General features: G+C 47.6%; 1 protein-coding gene and 1 long non-coding RNA gene across 51 annotated transcripts in view; one reads left to right on the top strand and one right to left on the bottom strand.

The window, feature by feature from the left end:
* Nucleotides 1-26,043, bottom strand: part of para (sodium voltage-gated channel paralytic) — a 116,042-nt gene that overhangs the window by 72,596 nt on the left and 17,403 nt on the right. For all 50 annotated transcript variants that reach the window (XM_086835915.1, XM_086835917.1, XM_086835924.1 and 47 more), the window contains 3 exons: nucleotides 24,365-24,520; nucleotides 24,042-24,247; nucleotides 19,773-19,901 (listed from right to left, as the gene is read on the bottom strand). In XM_086835915.1, coding sequence (XP_086692041.1) covers nucleotides 19,773-19,901; nucleotides 24,042-24,247; nucleotides 24,365-24,520 — 491 coding nt within the window. The remainder of the gene's footprint in view (nucleotides 1-19,772; nucleotides 19,902-24,041; nucleotides 24,248-24,364; nucleotides 24,521-26,043) is intronic.
* On the top strand, nucleotides 12,095-15,068 carry LOC147643287 (uncharacterized). Its single transcript, XR_015272380.1, has 2 exons — nucleotides 12,095-14,712; nucleotides 14,779-15,068. It is a non-coding gene; the product is annotated as an uncharacterized LOC147643287 (long non-coding RNA).

The raw sequence follows: 26,043 nt of genomic DNA, 5'->3' as shown, positions 1-26,043 counted from the left end.
GCCGCGAATGGAACGGTTAAGGCGGCCATTACTACTTTTAAAAAAGGTGAGACCATATGCATTATCACCGGCTTTTTGCAGTGTGGTCAACCCATGTTTCCCTACTTATACAAGGAAGTGTGACTGCTTTGACTTTCAGCTGGTTGCCTGCAGCCATGTGCAACAGCGACGATCAGTGACGATGTACAGCATTGACTATCGATTGCTGACATACAACGATACGCAGCTTAAACTATCGATTGCTGGCATGGAACCATGTGCAGCTTTGACATCCTACGTTTTGGGTTATGGTGAATGCACTCAGGAGCAGCCACAGGATCAGGATGAGCTGGATCAAGACTAGGGGGTGCTGGTCACAGCCCGGCCGGCGGCAGTGCAGCAGCCGCCGCTTATGCTGACCGTGGTCACCCGCCAGGAGCAGCGACCTGCACCAGAAGCGTCAGTTTGCCTTCGGTGGTGCCCTTGGGCAACATCAGCAGCTCAGTGAGCAATCAAAATGGAAGTCAGCAGCAACAACAACACCAACAGCAACACCCTCAAGCTGATCACACGCACGGCGTTGGCCTTCCTGGAGAACGGCAACTCGCCATCGGGCAGTACCACAGTCACCCTATCACCAGCAGAGGGCAAGCCATTGCGTCGAGCAGAAGATCCAGCAGGAGCTGCAGAGCCTCAAGTCGCGCGAGGCGGAGCTGAAGCGCCTGCACAAGAGTAACAGGCAGAATACACTGAAGGCTTCGCTGAACAAGTTGTGAGTACACGTCAAGGCATTCAAGAATCCTCTGATCTTACGTTTTTTTTTGTTTCCAGCCAGCTCAGCACAGACGAGGCCGATGCGGACGAGGTTGACGATGAGGACTCTTGAGATGGAGCACTCCTATGGACCCGGAAAACTGCGCAATGCCGAGTCCACCCAGGAGTTGGATATAAATGGGCAAGTGCTAGATAACCTACTTAAAGGAGTTCGATTCTCATTGAATTTTCATTCTTATATTAACAGCAACGAACCGGAGATCGTACACAAGCCCGCTGTCAATTGCAGCCTGAATGCAGCCGCGTACATAGCCAATGGAGGCAGCATAATGGGATGCGTCCGGCCATGTCGCTGGCCATGTGCAACAGCGACGATCAGTGACGATGTACAGCATTGACTATCGATTGCTGACATACAACGATACGCAGCTTTAACTATCGATTGCTGGCATGGAACCATTTGCAGCTTTGACATCCTATGTTTTGGGTTATGGTGAATGCACTCAGGAGCAGCCACAGGATCAGGATGAGCTGGATCAAGACTAGGGGGTGCTGGTCACAGCCCGGCCGGCGGCAGTGCAGCAGCCGCCGCTTATGCTGACCGTGGTCACCCGCCAGGAGCAGCGACCTGCACCAGAAGCGTCAGTTTGCCTTCGGTGGTGCCCTTGGGCAACATCAGCAGCTCAGTGAGCAATCAAAATGGAAGTCAGCAGCAACAACAACACCAACAGCAACACCCTCAAGCTGATCACACGCACGGCGTTGGCCTTCCTGGAGAACGGCAACTCGCCATCGGGCAGTACCACAGTCACCCTATCACCAGCAGAGGGCAAGCCATTGCGTCGAGCAGAAGATCCAGCAGGAGCTGCAGAGCCTCAAGTCGCGCGAGGCGGAGCTGAAGCGCCTGCACAAGAGTAACAGGCAGAATACACTGAAGGCTTCGCTGAACAAGTTGTGAGTACACGTCAAGGCTTTCAAGAATCCTCTGATCTTACGTTTTTTTTTTTTTGTTTCCAGCCAGCTCAGCACAGACGAGGCCGATGCGGACGAGGTTGACGATGAGGACTCTTGAGATGGAGCACTCCTATGGACCCGGAAAACTGCGCAATGCCGAGTCCACCCAGGAGTTGGATATAAATGGGCAAGTGCTAGATAACCTACTTAAAGGAGTTCGATTCTCATTGAATTTTCATTCTTATATCAACAGCAACGAACCGGAGATCGTACACAAGCCCGCTGTCAATTGCAGCCTGAATGCAGCCGCGTACATAGCCAATGGAGGCAGCATAATGGGATGCGTCCGGCCATGTCGCTGGCCCAGCTCTCTGATCTGACGCCCAAGGAGGCGCCCTCATTGCGAGACCTCATTGCCCAGTGGGAAAGCCTGATCAAGAAGAATGCCGCGAATGGAACGGTTAAGGCGGCCATTACTACTTTTAAAAAAGGTGAGACCATATCCATTATCACCGGCTTTTTGCAGTGTGGTCAACCCATGTTTCCCTACTTATACAAGGAAGTGTGACTGCTTTGACTTTCAGCTGGTTGCCTGCAGCCATGTGCAACAGCGACGATCAGTGACGATGTACAGCATTGACTATCGATTGCTGACATACAACGATACGCAGCTTTAACTATCGATTGCTGGCATGGAACCATTTGCAGCTTTGACATCCTACGTTTTGGGTTATGGTGAATGCACTCAGGAGCAGCCACAGGATCAGGATGAGCTGGATCAAGACTAGGGGGTGCTGGTCACAGCCCGGCCGGCGGCAGTGCAGCAGCCGCCGCTTATGCTGACCGTGGTCACCCGCCAGGAGCAGCGACCTGCACCAGAAGCGTCAGTTTGCCTTCGGTGGTGCCCTTGGGCAACATCAGCAGCTCAGTGAGCAATCAAAATGGAAGTCAGCAGCAACAACAACACCAACAGCAACACCCTCAAGCTGATCACACGCACGGCGTTGGCCTTCCTGGAGAACGGCAACTCGCCATCGGGCAGTACCACAGTCACCCTATCACCAGCACAGGGCAAGCCATTGCGTCGAGCAGAAGATCCAGCAGGAGCTGCAGAGCCTCAAGTCGCGCGAGGCGGAGCTGAAGCGCCTGCACAAGAGTAACAGGCAGAATACACTGAAGGCTTCGCTGAACAAGTTGTGAGTACACATCAAGGCTTTCAAGAATCCCTCTTATCATACGTTTTTTCGTTTCCAGCCAGCTCAGCATAGGCGAGGCCGATGCGGACGAGGTTGACGATTAGGAATCTGAGGTGGAGCACTGCTATGGCCCCGAAAAACTGCGCAATGCCCAGTCCACCAAGGAGTTGGATATAAATGGGCAAGTGCTAGATAACCTACTTAAAGGAGTTCGATTCTCATTGAATTTTCATTCTTATATTAACAGCAACGAACCGGAGATCGTACACAAGCCCGCTGTCAATTGCAGCCTGAATGCAGCCGCCTACATAGCCAATGGAGGCAGCATAATGGGATGCGTCCGGCCATGTCGCTGGCCCAGCTCTGATCTGACGCCCAAGGAGGCGCCCTCATTGCGGGACCTCATTGCCCAGTGGGAAAGCCTGATCAAGAATGCCGCGAATGGAACGGTTAAGGCGGCCATTACTACTTTTAAAAAAGGTGAGACCATATGCATTATCACCGGCTTTTTGCAGTGTGGTCAACCCATGTTTCCCTACTTATACAAGGAAGTGTGACTGCTTTGACTTTCAGCTGGTTGCCTGCAGCCATGTGCAACAGCGACGATCAGTGACGATGTACAGCATTGACTATCGATTGCTGACATACAACGATACGCAGCTTAAACTATCGATTGCTGGCATGGAACCATGTGCAGCTTTGACATCCTACGTTTTGGGTTATGGTGAATGCACTCAGGAGCAGCCACAGGATCAGGATGAGCTGGATCAAGACTAGGGGGTGCTGGTCACAGCCCGGGCGGCGGCAGTGCAGCAGCCGCCGCTTATGCTGACCGTGGTCACCCGCCAGGAGCAGCGACCTGCACCAGAAGCGTCAGTTTGCCTTCGGTGGTGCCCTTGGGCAACATCAGCAGCTCAGTGAGCAATCAAAATGGAAGTCAGCAGCAACAACAACACCAACAGCAACACCCTCAAGCTGATCACACGCACGGCGTTGGCCTTCCTGGAGAACGGCAACTCGCCATCGGGCAGTACCACAGTCACCCTATCACCAGCAGAGGGCAAGCCATTGCGTCGAGCAGAAGATCCAGCAGGAGCTGCAGAGCCTCAAGTCGCGCGAGGCGGAGCTGAAGCGCCTGCACAAGAGTAACAGGCAGAATACACTGAAGGCTTCGCTGAACAAGTTGTGAGTACACGTCAAGGCTTTCAAGAATCCTCTGATCTTACGTTTTTTTTTTTTTGTTTCCAGCCAGCTCAGCACAGACGAGGCCGATGCGGACGAGGTTGACGATGAGGACTCTTGAGATGGAGCACTCCTATGGACCCGGAAAACTGCGCAATGCCCAGTCCACCCAGGAGTTGGATATAAATGGGCAAGTGCTAGATAACCTACTTAAAGGAGTTCGATTCTCATTGAATTTTCATTCTTATATCAACAGCAACGAACCGGAGATCGTACACAAGCCCGCTGTCAATTGCAGCCTGAATGCAGCCGCGTACATAGCCAATGGAGGCAGCATAATGGGATGCGTCCGGCCATGTCGCTGGCCCAGCTCTCTGATCTGACGCCCAAGGAGGCGCCCTCATTGCGAGACCTCATTGCCCAGTGGGAAAGCCTGATCAAGAAGAATGCCGCGAATGGAACGGTTAAGGCGGCCATTACTACTTTTAAAAAAGGTGAGACCATATCCATTATCACCGGCTTTTTGCAGTGTGGTCAACCCATGTTTCCCTACTTATACAAGGAAGTGTGACTGCTTTGACTTTCAGCTGGTTGCCTGCAGCCATGTGCAACAGCGACGATCAGTGACGATGTACAGCATTGACTATCGATTGCTGACATACAACGATACGCAGCTTAAACTATCGATTGCTGGCATGGAACCATGTGCAGCTTTGACATCCTACGTTTTGGGTTATGGTGAATGCACTCAGGAGCAGCCACAGGATCAGGATGAGCTGGATCAAGACTAGGGGGTGCTGGTCACAGCCCGGCCGGCGGCAGTGCAGCAGCCGCCGCTTATGCTGACCGTGGTCACCCGCCAGGAGCAGCGACCTGCACCAGAAGCGTCAGTTTGCCTTCGGTGGTGCCCTTGGGCAACATCAGCAGCTCAGTGAGCAATCAAAATGGAAGTCAGCAGCAACAACAACACCAACAGCAACACCCTCAAGCTGATCACACGCACGGCGTTGGCCTTCCTGGAGAACGGCAACTCGCCATCGGGCAGTACCACAGTCACCCTATCACCAGCAGAGGGCAAGCCATTGCGTCGAGCAGAAGATCCAGCAGGAGCTGCAGAGCCTCAAGTCGCGCGAGGCGGAGCTGAAGCGCCTGCACAAGAGTAACAGGCAGAATACACTGAAGGCTTCGCTGAACAAGTTGTGAGTACACATCAAGGCTTTCAAGAATCCCTCTTATCATACGTTTTTTCGTTTCCAGCCAGCTCAGCATAGGCGAGGCCGATGCGGACGAGGTTGACGATTAGGAATCTGAGGTGGAGCACTGCTATGGCCCCGAAAAACTGCGCAATGCCCAGTCCACCAAGGAGTTGGATATAAATGGGCAAGTGCTAGATAACCTACTTAAAGGAGTTCGATTCTCATTGAATTTTCATTCTTATATTAACAGCAACGAACCGGAGATCGTACACAAGCCCGCTGTCAATTGCAGCCTGAATGCAGCCGCCTACATAGCCAATGGAGGCAGCATAATGGGATGCGTCCGGCCATGTCGCTGGCCCAGCTCTGATCTGACGCCCAAGGAGGCGCCCTCATTGCGGGACCTCATTGCCCAGTGGGAAAGCCTGATCAAGAATGCCGCGAATGGAACGGTTAAGGCGGCCATTACTACTTTTAAATAAGGTGAGACCATATGCATTATCACCGGCTTTTTGCAGTGTGGTCAACCCATGTTTCCCTACTTATACAAGGAAGTGTGACTGCTTTGACTTTCAGCTGGTTGCCTGCAGCCATGTGCAACAGCGACGATCAGTGACGATGTACAGCATTGACTATCGATTGCTGACATACAACGATACGCAGCTTAAACTATCGATTGCTGGCATGGAACCATGTGCAGCTTTGACATCCTACGTTTTGGGTTATGGTGAATGCACTCAGGAGCAGCCACAGGATCAGGATGAGCTGGATCAAGACTAGGGGGTGCTGGTCACAGCCCGGCCGGCGGCAGTGCAGCAGCCGCCGCTTATGCTGACCGTGGTCACCCGCCAGGAGCAGCGACCTGCACCAGAAGCGTCAGTTTGCCTTCGGTGGTGCCCTTGGGCAACATCAGCAGCTCAGTGAGCAATCAAAATGGAAGTCAGCAGCAACAACAACACCAACAGCAACACCCTCAAGCTGATCACACGCACGGCGTTGGCCTTCCTGGAGAACGGCAACTCGCCATCGGGCAGTACCACAGTCACCCTATCACCAGCAGAGGGCAAGCCATTGCGTCGAGCAGAAGATCCAGCAGGAGCTGCAGAGCCTCAAGTCGCGCGAGGCGGAGCTGAAGCGCCTGCACAAGAGTAACAGGCAGAATACACTGAAGGCTTCGCTGAACAAGTTGTGAGTACACGTCAAGGCTTTCAAGAATCCTCTGATCTTACGTTTTTTTTTTTTGTTTCCAGCCAGCTCAGCACAGACGAGGCCGATGCGGACGAGGTTGACGATGAGGACTCTTGAGATGGAGCACTCCTATGGACCCGGAAAACTGCGCAATGCCGAGTCCACCCAGGAGTTGGATATAAATGGGCAATCATACGTTTTTTCGTTTCCAGCCAGCTCAGCATAGGCGAGGCCGATGCGGACGAGGTTGACGATTAGGAATCTGAGGTGGAGCACTGCTATGGCCCCGAAAAACTGCGCAATGCCCAGTCCACCAAGGAGTTGGATATAAATGGGCAAGTGCTAGATAACCTACTTAAAGGAGTTCGATTCTCATTGAATTTTCATTCTTATATTAACAGCAACGAACCGGAGATCGTACACAAGCCCGCTGTCAATTGCAGCCTGAATGCAGCCGCCTACATAGCCAATGGAGGCAGCATAATGGGATGCGTCCGGCCATGTCTCTGGCCCAGCTCTGATCTGACGCCCAAGGAGGCGCCCTCATTGCGGGACCTCATTGCCCAGTGGGAAAGCCTGATCAAGAATGCCGCGAATGGAACGGTTAAGGCGGCCATTACTACTTTTAAAAAAGGTGAGACCATATGCATTATCACCGGCTTTTTGCAGTGTGGTCAACCCATGTTTCCCTACTTATACAAGGAAGTGTGACTGCTTTGACTTTCAGCTGGTTGCCTGCAGCCATGTGCAACAGCGACGATCAGTGACGATGTACAGCATTGACTATCGATTGCTGACATACAACGATACGCAGCTTTAACTATCGATTGCTGGCATGGAACCATTTGCAGCTTTGACATCCTACGTTTTGGGTTATGGTGAATGCACTCAGGAGCAGCCACAGGATCAGGATGAGCTGGATCAAGACTAGGGGGTGCTGGTCACAGCCCGGCCGGCGGCAGTGCAGCAGCCGCCACTTATGCTGACCGTGGTCACCCGCCAGGAGCAGCGACCTGCACCAGAAGCGTCAGTTTGCCTTCGGTGGTGCCCTTGGGCAACATCAGCAGCTCAGTGAGCAATCAAAATGGAAGTCAGCAGCAACAACAACACCAACAGCAACACCCTCAAGCTGATCACACGCACGGCGTTGGCCTTCCTGGAGAACGGCAACTCGCCATCGGGCAGTACCACAGTCACCCTATCACCAGCAGAGGGCAAGCCATTGCGTCGAGCAGAAGATCCAGCAGGAGCTGCAGAGCCTCAAGTCGCGCGAGGCGGAGCTGAAGCGCCTGCACAAGAGTAACAGGCAGAATACACTGAAGGCTTCGCTGAACAAGTTGTGAGTACACGTCAAGGCATTCAAGAATCCTCTGATCTTACGTTTTTTTTTGTTTCCAGCCAGCTCAGCACAGACGAGGCCGATGCGGACGAGGTTGACGATGAGGACTCTTGAGATGGAGCACTCCTATGGACCCGGAAAACTGCGCAATGCCGAGTCCACCCAGGAGTTGGATATAAATGGGCAAGTGCTAGATAACCTACTTAAAGGAGTTCGATTCTCATTGAATTTTCATTCTTATATTAACAGCAACGAACCGGAGATCGTACACAAGCCCGCTGTCAATTGCAGCCTGAATGCAGCCGCGTACATAGCCAATGGAGGCAGCATAATGGGATGCGTCCGGCCATGTCGCTGGCCATGTGCAACAGCGACGATCAGTGACGATGTACAGCATTGACTATCGATTGCTGACATACAACGATACGCAGCTTTAACTATCGATTGCTGGCATGGAACCATTTGCAGCTTTGACATCCTATGTTTTGGGTTATGGTGAATGCACTCAGGAGCAGCCACAGGATCAGGATGAGCTGGATCAAGACTAGGGGGTGCTGGTCACAGCCCGGCCGGCGGCAGTGCAGCAGCCGCCGCTTATGCTGACCGTGGTCACCCGCCAGGAGCAGCGACCTGCACCAGAAGCGTCAGTTTGCCTTCGGTGGTGCCCTTGGGCAACATCAGCAGCTCAGTGAGCAATCAAAATGGAAGTCAGCAGCAACAACAACACCAACAGCAACACCCTCAAGCTGATCACACGCACGGCGTTGGCCTTCCTGGAGAACGGCAACTCGCCATCGGGCAGTACCACAGTCACCCTATCACCAGCAGAGGGCAAGCCATTGCGTCGAGCAGAAGATCCAGCAGGAGCTGCAGAGCCTCAAGTCGCGCGAGGCGGAGCTGAAGCGCCTGCACAAGAGTAACAGGCAGAATACACTGAAGGCTTCGCTGAACAAGTTGTGAGTACACGTCAAGGCTTTCAAGAATCCTCTGATCTTACGTTTTTTTTTTTTGTTTCCAGCCAGCTCAGCACAGACGAGGCCGATGCGGACGAGGTTGACGATGAGGACTCTTGAGATGGAGCACTCCTATGGACCCGGAAAACTGCGCAATGCCGAGTCCACCCAGGAGTTGGATATAAATGGGCAAGTGCTAGATAACCTACTTAAAGGAGTTCGATTCTCATTGAATTTTCATTCTTATATTAACAGCAACGAACCGGAGATCGTACACAAGCCCGCTGTCAATTGCAGCCTGAATGCAGCCGCCTACATAGCCAATGGAGGCAGCATAATGGGATGCGTCCGGCCATGTCGCTGGCCCAGCTCTGATCTGACGCCCAAGGAGGCGCCCTCATTGCGGGACCTCATTGCCCAGTGGGAAAGCCTGATCAAGAAGAATGCCGCGAATGGAACGGTTAAGGCGGCCATTACTACTTTTAAAAAAGGTGAGACCATATCCATTATCACCGGCTTTTTGCAGTGTGGTCAACCCATGTTTCCCTACTTATACAAGGAAGTGTGACTGCTTTGACTTTCAGCTGGTTGCCTGCAGCCATGTGCAACAGCGACGATCAGTGACGATGTACAGCATTGACTATCGATTGCTGACATACAACGATACGCAGCTTAAACTATCGATTGCTGGCATGGAACCATGTGCAGCTTTGACATCCTACGTTTTGGATTATGGTGAATGCACTCAGGAGCAGCCACAGGATCAGGATGAGCTGGATCAAGACTAGGGGGTGCTGGTCACAGCCCGGCCGGCGGCAGTGCAGCAGCCGCCGCTTATGCTGACCGTGGTCACCCGCCAGGAGCAGCGACCTGCACCAGAAGCGTCAGTTTGCCTTCGGTGGTGCCCTTGGGCAACATCAGCAGCTCAGTGAGCAATCAAAATGGAAGTCAGCAGCAACAACAACACCAACAGCAACACCCTCAAGGTGATCACACGCACGGCGTTGGCCTTCCTGGAGAACGGTAACTCGCCATCGGGCAGTACCACAGTCACCCTATCACCAGCAGAGGGCAAGCCATTGCGTCGAGCAGAAGATCCAGCAGGAGCTGCAGAGCCTCAAGTCGCGCGAGGCGGAGCTGAAGCGCCTGCACAAGAGTAACAGGCAGAATACACTGAAGGCTTCGCTGAACAAGTTGTGAGTACACGTCAAGGCTTTCAAGAATCCTCTGATCTTACGTTTTTTTTTTTTTGTTTCCAGCCAGCTCAGCACAGACGAGGCCGATGCGGACGAGGTTGACGATGAGGACTCTTGAGGTGGAGCACTTCTATGGACCCGGAAAACTGCTCAATGCCCAGTCCACCCAGGAGTTGGATATAAATGGGCAAGTGCTAGATAACCTACTTAAAGAAGTTCGATTCTCATTGAATTTTCATTCTTATATTAACAGCAACGAACCGGAGATCGTACACAAGCCCGCTGTCAATTGCAGCCTGAATGCAGCCGCCTACATAGCCAATGGAGGCAGCATAATGGGATGCGTCCGGCCATGTCGCTGGCCCAGCTCTGATCTGACGCCCAAGGAGGCGCCCTCATTGCGGGACCTCATTGCCCAGTGGGAAAGCCTGATCAAGAAGAATGCCGCGAATGGAACGGTTAAGGCGGCCATTACTACTTTTAAAAAAGGTGAGACCATATCCATTATCACCGGCTTTTTGCAGTGTGGTCAACCCATGTTTCCCTACTTATACAAGGAAGTGTGACTGCTTTGACTTTCAGCTGGTTGCCTGCAGCCATGTGCAACAGCGACGATCAGTGACGATGTACAGCATTGACTATCGATTGCTGACATACAACGATACGCAGCTTTAACTATCGATTGCTGGCATGGAACCATTTGCAGCTTTGACATCCTACGTTTTGGGTTATGGTGAATGCACTCAGGAGCAGCCACAGGATCAGGATGAGCTGGATCAAGACTAGGGGGTGCTGGTCACAGCCCGGGCGGCGGCAGTGCAGCAGCCGCCGCTTATGCTGACCGTGGTCACCCGCCAGGAGCAGCGACCTGCACCAGAAGCGTCAGTTTGCCTTCGGTGGTGCCCTTGGGCAACATCAGCAGCTCAGTGAGCAATCAAAATGGAAGTCAGCAGCAACAACAACACCAACAGCAACAACAACACCAACAGCAACACCCTCAAGCTGATCACACGCACGGCGTTGGCCTTACTGGAGAACGGCAACTCGCCATCGGGCAGTACCACAGTCACCCTATCACCAGCAGAGGGCAAGCCATTGCGTCGAGCAGAAGATCCAGCAGGAGCTGCAGAGCCTCAAGTCGCGCGAGGCGGAGCTGAAGCGCCTGCACAAGAGTAACAGGCAGAATACACTGAAGGCTTCGCTGAACAAGTTGTGAGTACACGTCAAGGCTTTCAAGAATCCTCTGATCTTACGTTTTTTTTTGTTTCCAGCCAGCTCAGCACAGACGAGGCCGATGCGGACGAGGTTGACGATGAGGACTCTTGAGATGGAGCACTCCTATGGACCCGGAAAACTGCGCAATGCCGAGTCCACCCAGGAGTTGGATATAAATGGGCAAGTGCTAGATAACCTACTTAAAGGAGTTCGATTCTCATTGAATTTTCATTCTTATATTAACAGCAACGAACCGGAGATCGTACACAAGCCCGCTGTCAATTGCAGCCTGAATGCAGCCGCCTACATAGCCAATGGAGGCAGCATAATGGGATGCGTCCGGCCATGTCGCTGGCCCAGCTCTGATCTGACGCCCAAGGAGGCGCCCTCATTGCGGGACCTCATTGCCCAGTGGGAAAGCCTGATCAAGAAGAATGCCGCGAATGGAACGGTTAAGGCGGCCATTACTACTTTTAAAAAAGGTGAGACCATATCCATTATCACCGGCTTTTTGCAGTGTGGTCAACCCATGTTTCCCTACTTATACAAGGAAGTGTGACTGCTTTGACTTTCAGCTGGTTGCCTGCAGCCATGTGCAACAGCGACGATCAGTGACGATGTACAGCATTGACTATCGATTGCTGACATACAACGATACGCAGCTTAAACTATCGATTGCTGGCATGGAACCATGTGCAGCTTTGACATCCTACGTTTTGGGTTATGGTGAATGCACTCAGGAGCAGCCACAGGATCAGGATGAGCTGGATCAAGACTAGGGGGTGCTGGTCACAGCCCGGCCGGCGGCAGTGCAGCAGCCGCCGCTTATGCTGACCGTGGTCACCCGCCAGGAGCAGCGACCTGCACCAGAAGCGTCAGTTTGCCTTCGGTGGTGCCCTTGGGCAACATCAGCAGCTCAGTGAGCAATCAAAATGGAAGTCAGCAGCAACAACAACACCAACAGCAACACCCTCAAGGTGATCACACGCACGGCGTTGGCCTTCCTGGAGAACGGTAACTCGCCATCGGGCAGTACCACAGTCACCCTATCACCAGCAGAGGGCAAGCCATTGCGTCGAGCAGAAGATCCAGCAGGAGCTGCAGAGCCTCAAGTCGCGCGAGGCGGAGCTGAAGCGCCTGCACAAGAGTAACAGGCAGAATACACTGAAGGCTTCGCTGAACAAGTTGTGAGTACACATCAAGGCTTTCAAGAATCCCTCTTATCATACGTTTTTTCGTTTCCAGCCAGCTCAGCATAGGCGAGGCCGATGCGGACGAGGTTGACGATTAGGAATCTGAGGTGGAGCACTGCTATGGCCCCGAAAAACTGCGCAATGCCCAGTCCACCCAGGAGTTGGATATAAATGGGCAAGTGCTAGATAACCTACTTAAAGGAGTTCGATTCTCATTGAATTTTCATTCTTATATCAACAGCAACGAACCGGAGATCGTACACAAGCCCGCTGTCAATTGCAGCCTGAATGCAGCCGCCTACATAGCCAATGGAGCCAGCAATGGCAGCATTAATGGGATGCGTCCGGCCATGTCGCTGGCCCAGCTCTGTGATCTGATGCCCAAGGAGGTGCCCTGGTTGCGGGACCTCATTGCCCAGTGGGAAAGCCTGATCAAGAAGAATGCCGCGAATGGAACGGTTAAGGCGGCCATTACTACTTTTAAAAAAGGTGAGACCATATGCATTATCACCGGCTTTTTGCAGTGTGGTCAACCCATGTTTCCCTACTTATACAAGGAAGTGTGACTGCTTTGACTTTCAGCTGGTTGCCTGCAGCCATGTGCAACAGCGACGATCAGTGACGATGTACAGCATTGACTATCGATTGCTGACATACAACGATACGCAGCTTTAACTATCGATTGCTGGCATGGAACCATTTGCAGCTTTGACATCCTACGTTTTGGGTTATGGTGAATGCACTCAGGAGCAGCCACAGGATCAGGATGAGCTGGATCAAGACTAGGGGGTGCTGGTCACAGCCCGGCCGGCGGCAGTGCAGCAGCCGCCGCTTATGCTGACCGTGGTCACCCGCCAGGAGCAGCGACCTGCACCAGAAGCGTCAGTTTGCCTTCGGTGGTGCCCTTGGGCAACATCAGCAGCTCAGGGAGCAATCAAAATGGAAGTCACAGCAACAACAACACCAACAGCAACACCCTCAAGCTGATCACACGCACGGCGTTGGCCTTCCTGGAGAACGGCAACTCGCCATCGGGCAGTACCACAGTCACCCTATCACCAGCAGAGGGCAAGCCATTGCGTCGAGCAGAAGATCCAGCAGGAGCTGCAGAGCCTCAAGTCGCGCGAGGCGGAGCTGAAGCGCCTGCACAAGAGTAACAGGCAGAATACACTGAAGGCTTCGCTGAACAAGTTGTGAGTACACATCAAGGCTTTCAAGAATCCCTCTTATCATACGTTTTTTCGTTTCCAGCCAGCTCAGCATAGGCGAGGCCGATGCGGACGAGGTTGACGATTAGGAATCTGAGGTGGAGCACTGCTATGGCCCCGAAAAACTGCGCAATGCCCAGTCCACCCAGGAGTTGGATATAAATGGGCAAGTGCTAGATAACCTACTTAAAGGAGTTCGATTCTCATTGAATTTTCATTCTTATATCAACAGCAACGAACCGGAGATCGTACACAAGCCCGCTGTCAATTGCAGCCTGAATGCAGCCGCCTACATAGCCAATGGAGCCAGCAATGGCAGCATTAATGGGATGCGTCCGGCCATGTCGCTGGCCCAGCTCTGTGATCTGATGCCCAAGGAGGCGCCCTCATCACGAGACCTCATTGCTCAGTGGGAAAGCCTGATCAAGAAGATGAGCTATCCAACACACACTCGCTGGCCTCTAGCGTGAACAGCGCCAAGGAGAAGAGCCTCGATAACCCGTATTCTGATGACTCGGTCATCTCTGCCTCCTCGGACAGCAACAACAACCTCCAGTCCAAGCAGCAACAGCAGCCAGGAGCAGCGACCTGCCCCAGAAGCGTCAGTTTGCCTTCGGTGGTGCCTCTACCAAGGGCGTCTCGCCATTGGGCAACATCAGCAGCTCAGGTAGCAATCAGAATGGAAGTCAGCAGCAACAACAACACCAACCGCAACACCCTCAAGCTGAACACACGCACGGCGTTGGCCTTCCTAGAGAACGGCAGCTCGCCAACGGGCATTTCCACGACAACCACCGAGCGGGACTCACAGGGCAGGCCGTTGCGTCGAGGCTACTTGCCCGTCGAGCAGAAGATCCAGCAGGAGCTGCAGGGCCTCAAGTCGCGCGAGGCGGAGCTGAAGCGCCTGCACAAGAGTAACAGGCAGAATACACTGAAGGCTTCGCTGAACAAGTTGTGAGTACACGTCAAGGCTTTCAAGAATCCTCTGATCTTACGTTTTTTTTTTTTGTTTCCAGCCAGCTCAGCACAGACGAGGCCGATGCGGACGAGGTTGACGATGAGGACTCTGAGGTGGAGCACTTCTATGGACCCGGATAACTGCGCAATGCCCAGTCCACCCAGGAGTTGGATATAAATGGGCAAGTGCTAGATAACCTACTTAAAGCAGTTCGGTTATTATTGAATTTTCATTCTTATATCAACAGCAACGAACCGGAGATCGTACACAAGCCCGCTGGCAATCGCAGCCTGAATGCAACCGCCATAGGATGCGGCCGGCCATGCCGCTGGCCCAGCTCTGTGATCCGATGCCCAAGGAGGCGCCCTCATCGCGAGGCCTCATTGCCGAGTGGAAGCCTGATCAAGAAGAATGCCGAAAACGGGACGGTTACTGAGGCGGTCATCAAAGAGGACGAACGGCAAAGGGTAGAATAAGCTGCTTATTAACAAATTAATGTAAACAATTCCAAAATTTCAAATAAACATATTTAATATATTTTGTTTTTGTTCTTTTAATTTAAAATTGTAAAAGATTTTTATTGTTGTTGTAAAAGAGTTGTTTGTTGTTGTTGTAGGCAAAACCCAGTCGGTCAGATTCAGTATAAAATTTTAAATTTTTGGGTCTGAAGTACCAGGCGAACAGAAACCGCAGCAAGCTGAATAATTTTAGTGCAAGCAGCGACGATCAGCTGACATGGAGGCATCTTAAGCAGTATAAAATTGTAAATTTTTGGGTCTGAAGTACCAGGCGAACAGAAACCGCAGCAAGCTGAATAATTTTAGTGCAAGAGCTTTCGATAACTGCTGAAATGCAACCATGTGCAGCTTTGACTATCGGTTTCTGCCAGCTTTACAGAGCTTTCACTAAAACAGCTGACATGGAGCCATCTACAAGAGTGACAATCAGCTGACATGGAGCCATGTACAGCACTGACAGTTAGGACATAGAGGCATGTGCAGCAGTGACAATCAGCTGACATGGAGGCATCTTAAGCAGAGACGATCAGCTGACATGGAGGCATCTTAAGCAGCGACGATCAGCTGACATGGAGCCATGTATAGCACTGACAGTTAGGACATGGAGGCATGCGCAGCAGTGACAATCAGCTGACATGGAGGCATCTTAAGCAGAGACGATCAGCTGACATGGAGGCATCTTAAGCAGCGACGATCAGCTGACATGGAGCCATGTATAGCACTGACAGTTAGGACATGGAGGCATGTGCAGCAGTGACAATCAGCTGACATGGAGGCATCTTAAGCAGCGACGGTCAGCTGACATGGAGCCATGTATAGCACTGACAGTTAGGACATGGAGGCATGTGCAGCAGTGACAATCAGCTGACATGGAGGCATCTTAAGCAGCGACGGTCAACTGACATGAAGCCATGTGCAGCAGCGACATTCACCTGATGACGTGCAGCTATGTGCCGCTGTGACGACGCTATGTGCCGCTGTTACGATGAGGTGATGACATTCAGCCATAAAACTGATTATAGAGTCCCCTACTCCTACTTGGCCACCACTGACCCGCTCAACGTCGTCCTTTGTGAATTTTGGGGTAGGGGGTGCGGGTGTTGCAGCTCCACTTGCGGTGCTGGCTTGTCGTTTAATTGCTCAAACTGCGTTCTGTTTGGGGATTATCCGTTTGCTCACTTCATAAACACAGCCAGGCAGGAAATAGATGGTGGCTTCAAGATCTTGATGACATGTAGCCATGTGCCGCGATCGAAATATCGTCAACGAAATAAAGCGATATACAACTTACTGTAGTGTGACCAACTCATTTTTACCTAAATATATATCGAAGTGTGCCCGCTTTGACTTTCTGCTCGTAGCCTGCAACCATGGGCTGCAGCGACGATCGACTGATGACGTGCAGCCATAAAAAAGCATTATATATGGAGCCTGCTTAGTTCCTTCCTCCTATTGGGCCACCACTGACCCGCCGTACGTCGTTCATTGAGAATTTTGGGCTGGGGGGTGCGGGTGGTACAGCTCCACTTGCGGTGCTGGCTTGTCGTTTAATTGCTCAAGCCACGCTCTGCTTGGGAATTATCCGTTTGCTCACTTCATAAACAGCCAGGCAGGTAATAGATGGTGGCTTCAAGATCTTGACATGTAGCCATGTGCCGCGATCGAAATATCATCAGAATACAACTTATTGTAGTTTGACCAACTCACTTTCACTCCTTTTTAATCGAAGTGTGACCGCTTTGACTTTCAACTAGTTGCCTGCGACCATGTGCAGCTTTGACTATCGGCTTCTGACATGCAGCTTTAGAAAGCTTTGACTAAAACAGCTAACATGGAGCCATGTACAGCAGTGACAACCAGCTGACATGGAGCCATGTGCAGCAATGACGTTCAGCTGATGACGTGCAGCTATATGCCGCTGTGACGATGCTATTTGCCGCTGTGACGATCGGCGAATGACATGCAGCCATAAAAAAAACCATTATAAATAGAGCATGCTTTGTCACCCCTTCTATTGGGCCACCACTGACCCGCCGTACGTCATCCTCTGTGAATTGGGGGTGGGGGTGTGGGTGGTGCAGCTCCACTGGCGGCAGCGATTCCCATTTATTTTTCATGAATTAATTTAATTGCTCAAGCCGCGCTCTGTTTGGTTTCGTTTGCTCACTTCATAAACACAGTCAGGCAGAAAATAGATGGTGGCTCTAAGACCTTGATGACATGTAGCCACGTGCCGCGATCGAAATACCTCCATCGAAATAAAACTTATTGTAGTGTGACCAACTAATTTTTCGCTACTTTTGTATCGAAGTGTGACCGCTTTGGCTTTCAGCTGGTTGCCTGCAACCATGTATGGCTTCGACTATCGGTTTCTGGCATGCAGCTTTAGAGAGCTTTGACTAAAAGCAGTGACAATAAGCTGACATGGAGCCCTGTGCAGCAGTGGCAATCAGCTGATATGAAGCCCTGCGCAGCAGTGACCATCACCTGACATGGAGGCATCTTTAGCAGCGACGATCAGCTAACATGTAGCCATAAAAAATCATTATAAATAGACCCTGCATAGTCACCCTATCTATTAACATATTTAACACATTTTTTAGTAGAGTGACCAGCTGAAGTTCACTACTTTAATATCGAAAAGTGACTGTCATATGGATTTAAAAAATGCGAATATTTTAAGTCAGTCAACATGCTCAACAATGTTATCGACATGACGTATACGCAGTGGTGTACGCCTGATACCCACAGTGTCACCCAAATTCTCCAACACCGATTGAAGTCGCGTTCGTTTTCGTATTTGGTTTAACAAAAAAAAAGTATTAAAAAAAAGGAACACTATGAATAAAAAAATGCACACGCTCTTAAAGGAGCTTTAAAATGCCGTGCCTGGCATTGGCGAGCCAAGGCTGCGCGTCCTGGCGGCGCCACCAGCCAAATGTGCCGCACGACACAGTCACCTACCCCTGGCCCTTAGCCCTGCCACTCCCCTCCCCCTAAATAAATTGGAAAGAAAAAACTTAGAATAAAGAGAGGCAAATAGACAGCTCCAATAAATGCTTAAAATGAAGCAGAAAGCAATGAAATGGAATTGTCACGAAACGAGAAGAAGAACTAGAAGGGAAAGGAAAGGCAAGGAAAGCGGCAATTTAAAAAGAAAGCCAATGGGAGAGACACACAAAAAAAAAGGTCAAAAATAAAGACCGACAAGATGAGAAATGGAACAAAAATTAACTTGAGCGACCAAAAATTTGTTTATGACTTTTTTATGTCTCTGTGTGTATACTTGTGTGTGTGTGTGTGTGTGGGAAATAATCGTAGAAAATCCTGGCATGTGGCTCTGTGTGTGTGTGTGTGTGTGTGTGGTTGGGCGCGAAACGACAAAAATAAATCAATAAAAACGCTCGGCAAACACTGCTTTTCTTTCTTTTTGTGTTTCCCTCGCGTGTAACGAATAATTCTATACAATTCTATGGCCATAGCTGCTGTTCATTTATTTGTTGTTATTATTTCTTTTATTTTATTTTTGTTTTCTGTGGCAGCCGCTGCCCGTTTTTATTATTTCCCAACTGGCAACTCTAATAAATGTAATTGTAGTTGCTTTTCAGTTCTCTGCCGACGACCCCCAGCTGCCCCATACCTAATTCTGAAACTAATATTGGCGAAATGGAATACAAGCCAAGTCAAGCTAGCAATTTATAGTTTTAGTTGGTTTTCTGGTTGAAATTTAAAGGAAGTTTCAGTTATATGAAAGAAGGAACTGACGTTTAAAATGTGAATTACATTTATTATGGCTGTTGAAATACTCAACACATAATCGCCGTTTGATGGACATAAATAATATATATAATATATGTATATTAAATTTTTGTCTCCCCTATATACCATTCATGTCCCGATGCAAAAAGGACAGACATATGTCACTTTGATTGCATTTAATTGACCAGCAAAATAAAACCAAATACATATTTCTGCTTTAAACCAAGGTTCCTATATTCTTTTTTATTGGATCCTTTTTTTTGGCTCGATTGATTGACTCAACTGAATCTGGTTAATTGTGCTACCCACACACACTCGCACGCACAGGCCAGCCTGACAACGATTATGTTAATGAAGTGGGTGTGTGTTAGTGTGTACTCTGCATAAATTGATAATAATAATAAATATTGTATGCAAATAGCGCTAATTTGTAAATCGGAAGTCAACTGACTGTAAACTGGAAACGCAAAATATTTAATGGAAACCGAAAACAGAAAAAACATGTCGTCGTGGGTGTGTGGAACTGCTATTCAGATTCGATTCGAGTGACTACGGCTCAATACAATGGATGATTCAGATGGGATATCGATTACCAATTACCAATTACCGATTACCGTTTACCGATTACCGATTAACGATACGATACGAGAGCAAATCTTAAGTCAAAAGGCAACACAATAGAAATGGGAAGTGATCATTATAGGTTGATATAGATGGTGATACTGTGATACTGATACAAACACTAAGCTTAGCACCGAAGAAGATTGATGTTTTATAAGAAATAGGTCACCGGTAATAATTATAAAATCAATGTGTTATAGATATCTTCTTCTGGAGCTTAGCCAGCTGTTATTTGGGTGTGGTGAATGTGATATACGTTTGGATTAATGGTTAATTATAATTCAATTGTAATATAAGGTTTTAAATATATATATATATATATATATAGGTTTATATAACTCACGCTAAAGCTATTACTACGAAGTCCAGCCAATTCCATGCATCTCTAAGATACGTAAACGGGCATAAAATGAAACCTCGTGCCATCACTTTAACAGCTGATTCAAATGTGTAGATTCCGGTGAATATCACCCTAAAAACGAATTGAATTTCGAAATGCAATTTGTTTGTTGTCTCTTCTTTTCTTCACTTATTCATCGGTTTGTATGCTCTTCAAATGAGTTTTGTAATGTTTTGTAAATTTGGTTGGACGACTGCCTGATATGATGGGTCACCAAAACGCAAAACGTCTTAAAAAAAAATGAACTAAAACCAATGACATAAATTTTCCAAGAAAGGATACATATGTGTACGATTATTATATGATAAATCAAAAGCATTTAATTGGATTAGTTAAAAATAGCTTTGAAAGGAAACGTAAGACAGAAAGACGCGCTTAAAAGTAGACTACACTGCACTCATCTCCTCTCCATAGCGGCTCTCTCCTCTGGGCTGGGCTGCATCTTGAGACCGCTTCCGTTTCCGTTTGCGTTTGGTATCCATGACTTGGCTCCAGTTTTCTGGGTTATTTCACTTCCAAGGGTGTTAAGTAAATGTATTCTTTAAGACTAACTTACATGATTAAGCTAACTGTTCGCATTATAATCACTGGCCCTTTTTGCCTATAGGTCTACGAGTGCCGAGATAGTATCTCAATCTGTGATTCACCAGTTTCTGTTGCCTGTACGGTTGCTGTTGGTCTTTTGACCTTGCACACAAACACATCAACAATGCCAAGATGGATTGCATAAGTATTGAGTGTACTTATTTGTTCTACTAATTTTGTTAAAAGGATTAAAGAAACTCAGAGGAGGAAACCTTCCCCATTTTTACCTACTTGCTCTTTATTATAATTATATATTTATTTAATTTTCCAGGTGTACAGTTTCTAAATCGTTCCGATTGAAATGCCTGTAGAACTGCGCACATCAAAAGCACACCTGGCATGCACTCGACCGCCCTAATTACTGAACTGCAGATGCAGATAGACAATTGTCAATGTCAATAATGGTTAATACTTAACGGCCAACTGCTTGATGCCGCCTCTGTTCGTGTGGGTGGAAAGGGAAGCTGTTCGTGTGGGTGTCAGATCAATAGGCCGACCTTCGGCCAAATGCTGTCGCCTCCTCTTCCATATCCCCTGAACCGCTGAACCCGTGCCCCTTTGCCTGGTTAGCCATTTGACAGATTTCAGGCAGCGACGCTCCAGTGACACCCTTTGCTAGTTGCCATTATTGTTGGCAATTGTTTAGTGATGTCAGTTAAAATATATTTATATTTAAGATTTAAGAAGATCAACAGATCTTTTAAGAAAAGGAAAAAGTGTTCTGTAGCTCAAATAATTTCTATAAAGAAGTTATGCCACCACTATGTGAAATATATATTAATGCTAATTTTTGGTTATTTTATTCTTTTCTTTTGGCTTGAAAAAAGGTCATTTAGATCTGTCCGGAAGAAGGACGAGGAGCACGACAGCACTGGCTGTGTTGGTTGCCTGGTCGTCTCATTTGGGCACCACAACTAGTTCAAAGTCGCTCACAGTTCGCAACTCACAGACTCGAAGCTGCCAGGCTGGAAGTGGAACGAGAATTGGGAATGCGAGGATGCAACGTGCGGCGATGGGGCAAGGGGAGGGGATGCGTCTGACCTAGGCCCCAATGCCAGTGAAGGACACTTGAGTTGTGTTTTAATTGCAGGTATTATGTCTTTCTCAGGGGCCCGCACAAGTGTGACCCCAGTGCAGCGCAAAAAAATAGGAGGTTGGAGCTAGTTTAGTTTAATTTAAAGTTCATTTTCATTAAATTTTTATAATTTAAATGTAATTTTCTTGAAGTTTTTTAACTATAGCAATATGGTTTATTTAGTTAAATCTGTATAGCTGGGCTTAAAACAGATCTGGCTTTTAACTTGTTCTTGTAGCAATTTGTCTTAGCAAAGAGATAGCTTTAAGTACATTTTATTCCAAGAAATTTAAGGCGACTCTTTATAGTATTTCTCTCTGTGTGCTTAGGCCACATTCTCAGCGGGCTATGGCGACCCACATTACTCGCTCCTTGCAGCAAGCCTTATGCCTCATTTCGCCCACCTCCCTAGTCCTTTCTCTGGCTTTCTTCTCCTTTTACTTTCTTTCTTGGCACGTGAGTATGTGTGTGCGTGGGTGTGCGTGTCTCAAGTTATGCGGCACCTGCTGTTGCGACCCCTTCCCCCCTTCGTTTGAAGGCGTCCTACCCTTAGCCAAGTTCAAGTGGCACTTCCGCTTGCACTTCCATCTGCCAGCTGCCATCTGCTGTTTCACTCTATGTCGCTGTGTCGCCCCGGTTTCCGTCTCTCTCTATTTCTCCCTCTCTTTCCCTTTCCCTTTCTCTCTCTCTTTTTCTCTTTCTCTCTCTCTCTCTCTCTCTTTCTCTCTAGGGTGCTCAATTCTGATACCAAATCTGCGACAATAACTTTGATATCAGCTAGAAAAATGACGTAACTCTTTTCACTTTACACTTGCTCGGCGCTGGACGCTCTCTAGCAAGAATATTTGCTCGCTTTTTTATATTTTTTTTTGTTGTTTTCTAGATTCGCTAAAAGTTACCTATGTACAACGCTACGTATACGCAATATTTATTCTAGGGCAAACACACACACACCCCCTGAGTTATATATGTATATAGGGTTGTGTGCGTGCCGGATGATTAACGACTTCTATATAGATGAGCACTAATCGAATCGAGAGTCTAACTATGAATACAAATCGATTTGGTTCACTATATAGTGTGAAAAGAGCGAGAGACCGGAATGAAGTTATATACGAAAAATATACTAAACAAATCGAACTATCCATCAAGTCTTCTAGGAATCTATATATTCTACTATTATAATCAGTCCCCAGAGCGATCTGCGAACAGTACTTTGTAACCCTATATAAACTATAAAGTTCTATGGATTATATACGATCTTAACTATGGATGGCAATGGGAGTACATAAAATTTACAAGGATTTCGTGTATATAAAATGATCAAAACTTTACTAAATACGGCTAAGGATCGATATATAACGGGGGCTCTGTTTACAATACAAAGTTATACTTAATGACTACTTAAACAATTTACCCAAGTTCTATTGAGATCTATGGATAAAGTCATACATAATATTGGCTTACACTAGTTATTTAGTTATATGTTCTCTAGGATATATCTTTCTAAACTAAAAACTACAGTATCGAGTATACGGAGCAAAGTTACTTTTATTACAAATGATATATCGATTGAATTCAATTCGAAACGTGAACAAACCAAAACCAACCAGTTCGGAATAGTCGGTTCTCGATCGGATCGGGATGGCCTAGCGAGGCAATTTGTACAGTATTTTTTACAGGAATGATTCGTTTTTTTGGAATGGATCTGAAATTGATCTATGATCGAACGATCGAACAGAGTTACGCGGCAAAGAAACGAGCACGGTAATGAGAATATATAGTTATATATACTGAATGTTTTAAATGCGAGAGTGGAGTGTATATTATACAAGAGGAGCGATCAAGGTGGTTCCATTCGCACCACTACGCCATAATTGATATATATTTTAAAATGCATCATGATGTCGGAATTGAGGAGGTTCTCTCTTACTGGAAATGGTTTTAACTACCTAAAACTGAACGTTACTTTACTTTACTTTAATTTGGTTTTTATTGACTTGACCACCTTTACCTTTGCCTGCGTAGGACATTGGGGTTATCATTGGGAATTAGATAAATAAATATATATATATGTATATATGTATAGTACAAGTTTACATATTTCGATTGCACTTTGGTTTGTTACTGTTTTCTTTTCGGTTTCGTTTTAATTTTTTCGTTTGGCTTTTGCGGAAATCATAGAGGAAAGAAATTCAAGTTTCACCTAAATACACATCTGTATAAATATCGAAATATCGAAAAGGTTACATTTATAGTATAATAATAATAATATCGTATAATATTGTTTAAATATAAGTAGATAATATAGCATATCCGTATATAGAAGATCTCTATATACTTATATGTCTAGTACAGAGTATATATTAGATTGTAAAAGATTCCATAAATAAATAAACGTATCGAAAACGAAAAGAATTAATTGATTAAATCAAATTTTAGCTAAGGGTTGAAAGGTAACCAAATATCAATAGTGTGTGTTCAGTCGGGGGTTACGTGTGGTCGGTTATATAGGACACATTGGCATAATGAATCTCTTGAGATGTACTTACTCAGTGGACTCAACCGTGGGCGTTGTCGGCATTATCATCAGGATGCAGTTGACGAGAATTGTGGTGATGATGAATAGGGAAAATAATGGATGCACTAGAATGTAAATGGCCACACGACGTATCGGATTGAATGGATCGAGCAGCCACATTGCTTTTGATGCAGAAAAGCGAAAAATATCTTTTCCTTTGCTTACAACTACGAATGTCTGGAAGAAGAGGGGTCAAGTACGGGTCATTTGGGGTTATCCCGCCCATATACATACATACATACTATATACTTAAATATATATATGTGTAGAAAATATAAAGATCTGAGGACTTACCAGTACATTGCTGTAGTAGGGATCGATATCCTCGAGAGGAGTGGAGGCCAATTCCGGCGGGAAGCTGCCCTGCAATCGAACAGGTATTGGCACACCCTGTTCAAGTGTAGGATCCGGTTGTGGACCTTCATCCTCGTCCTCGTCATCATATCGGATCTGTGAGGAGCGTGGATCGTATATCGTGGAGCGGTGTGCGAAGAGAACAGAAGGAATTGGGCGAAATATGGATTAGCAAGGACCTTCGTACAATTACTCTCGTCTATCAGTCGCGATTCGCGGCTGAGCTGATGTTCAACTCAACGCGGAATCGAAAGGATCGGTGGAAATCATAAGACAGAAAGTGAGCGGCGCACAAATCAACATCAATTTCAAGCGCTTCTTTTTTGTTTTATTGTTTTTTCCTTTTCTTTGGAATTTTAAAAGAATTTTGTGATGGTTTCAGTTTTGCATATCAGAGATTTATCTATATATATATAGTGAGTGGCTTATAGTAACAAGTATCTATTATATATATACAGGGGATATAATGGACAGATAGATATAAAGAGATAGCGAGAGATACAGCTCGAGCTGAGGAATAAGGAGTTCGGGGTTGGGTTTTGGTTGTGGTAAGAGCAGTTATTATTTTGGTATGCAAAAGTAACACCAAGTCGGTAATACCAATAAGTATAACCTGGAATATATATATTTATATATTTTTTAAGGCGCTTCGATTCATTTTCATTGGGTTCAATAACAGAAGCAGAAGAAGAAAGGTGGTAAACGAAACTGAAATTGAAACGGAAACTCAAATTCAAAACGGAAATGCTTATGGTAACGGAAACGGGAAACTAAGGTAACCAGTGTTAGACAACGTTCCAACGTTGTGTGAGTGTAAGTGTATGTGTTTGCAGTAGAGAGAGAGATAAACTAAAGAACAGTGTCCGAAGTTGCTAAAAAACATTAACTACAGTGTGCATAACTACACTAGAACTAAGCTACTTTTCAGGAAGGAATCCAAACGGAAAGGGAGAAGGTGGAAAGGAAAGGATATATGGCGAGCAGGACAACTCAATGTCATTCAGCTCAATTTTGTGTGATTTCTTTCATTTTTGTTTTCCCTGTGAGTTTGGCCAGACACAAGCATTATTCTTGCATGTCGTGGCAAATTTTAATTGCTTTGCCATGCATATTGAATGACAATATTTTTTGGCCCAGTGACGAAGACTGCCTTGGGTTCCGTTTCATACCGTTTCCAGCTCAAATAAAAAAAAGCTCATTCCATCCCACATCCACATTTCCATAGCCCATATATACCATAGCCGCCTCCCTATCGATTTCACCCAGACGTGGGCGGGTACGGTTTTTACTTTCCATGGACGCAGGACACATGCAATGCCAAAAGCAAAAGTAAAGAGCCAAAAGCACAAGCACACAAAAACTCTAACGTCACTCTCGCCAGCACAACTACCAACACACTACACACAGAGTATGTAGAGACAGAGAGAGAGAGAGAGAGAGAGTGTGTGTGTGAAGAAGGAAAAACTAGAGGGAAAAATTCCATAATAGTTGGCTTGGCGTGACAATTAGATTGTGCCTGTGTCTGTGTGTGTATGTGTTGTGAGGGGGCGCTGGTAACTCGGTGAGTATGTATTTTGTGGAGTCCAAAGCTTTGACGCAATTGCGGCAACCACCCTCCC

The sequence above is a fragment of the Drosophila serrata genome, unplaced genomic scaffold (assembly GCF_035046125.1).
Source record: "Drosophila serrata isolate PLE 108 unplaced genomic scaffold, ASM3504612v1 contig_276, whole genome shotgun sequence".
Taxonomy (NCBI): Eukaryota; Metazoa; Arthropoda; class Insecta; order Diptera; family Drosophilidae; genus Drosophila; species Drosophila serrata.
The sequence above is the reverse complement of the archived record's forward strand: the minus strand, read 5'-3'. Positions and strand labels throughout refer to the sequence as shown.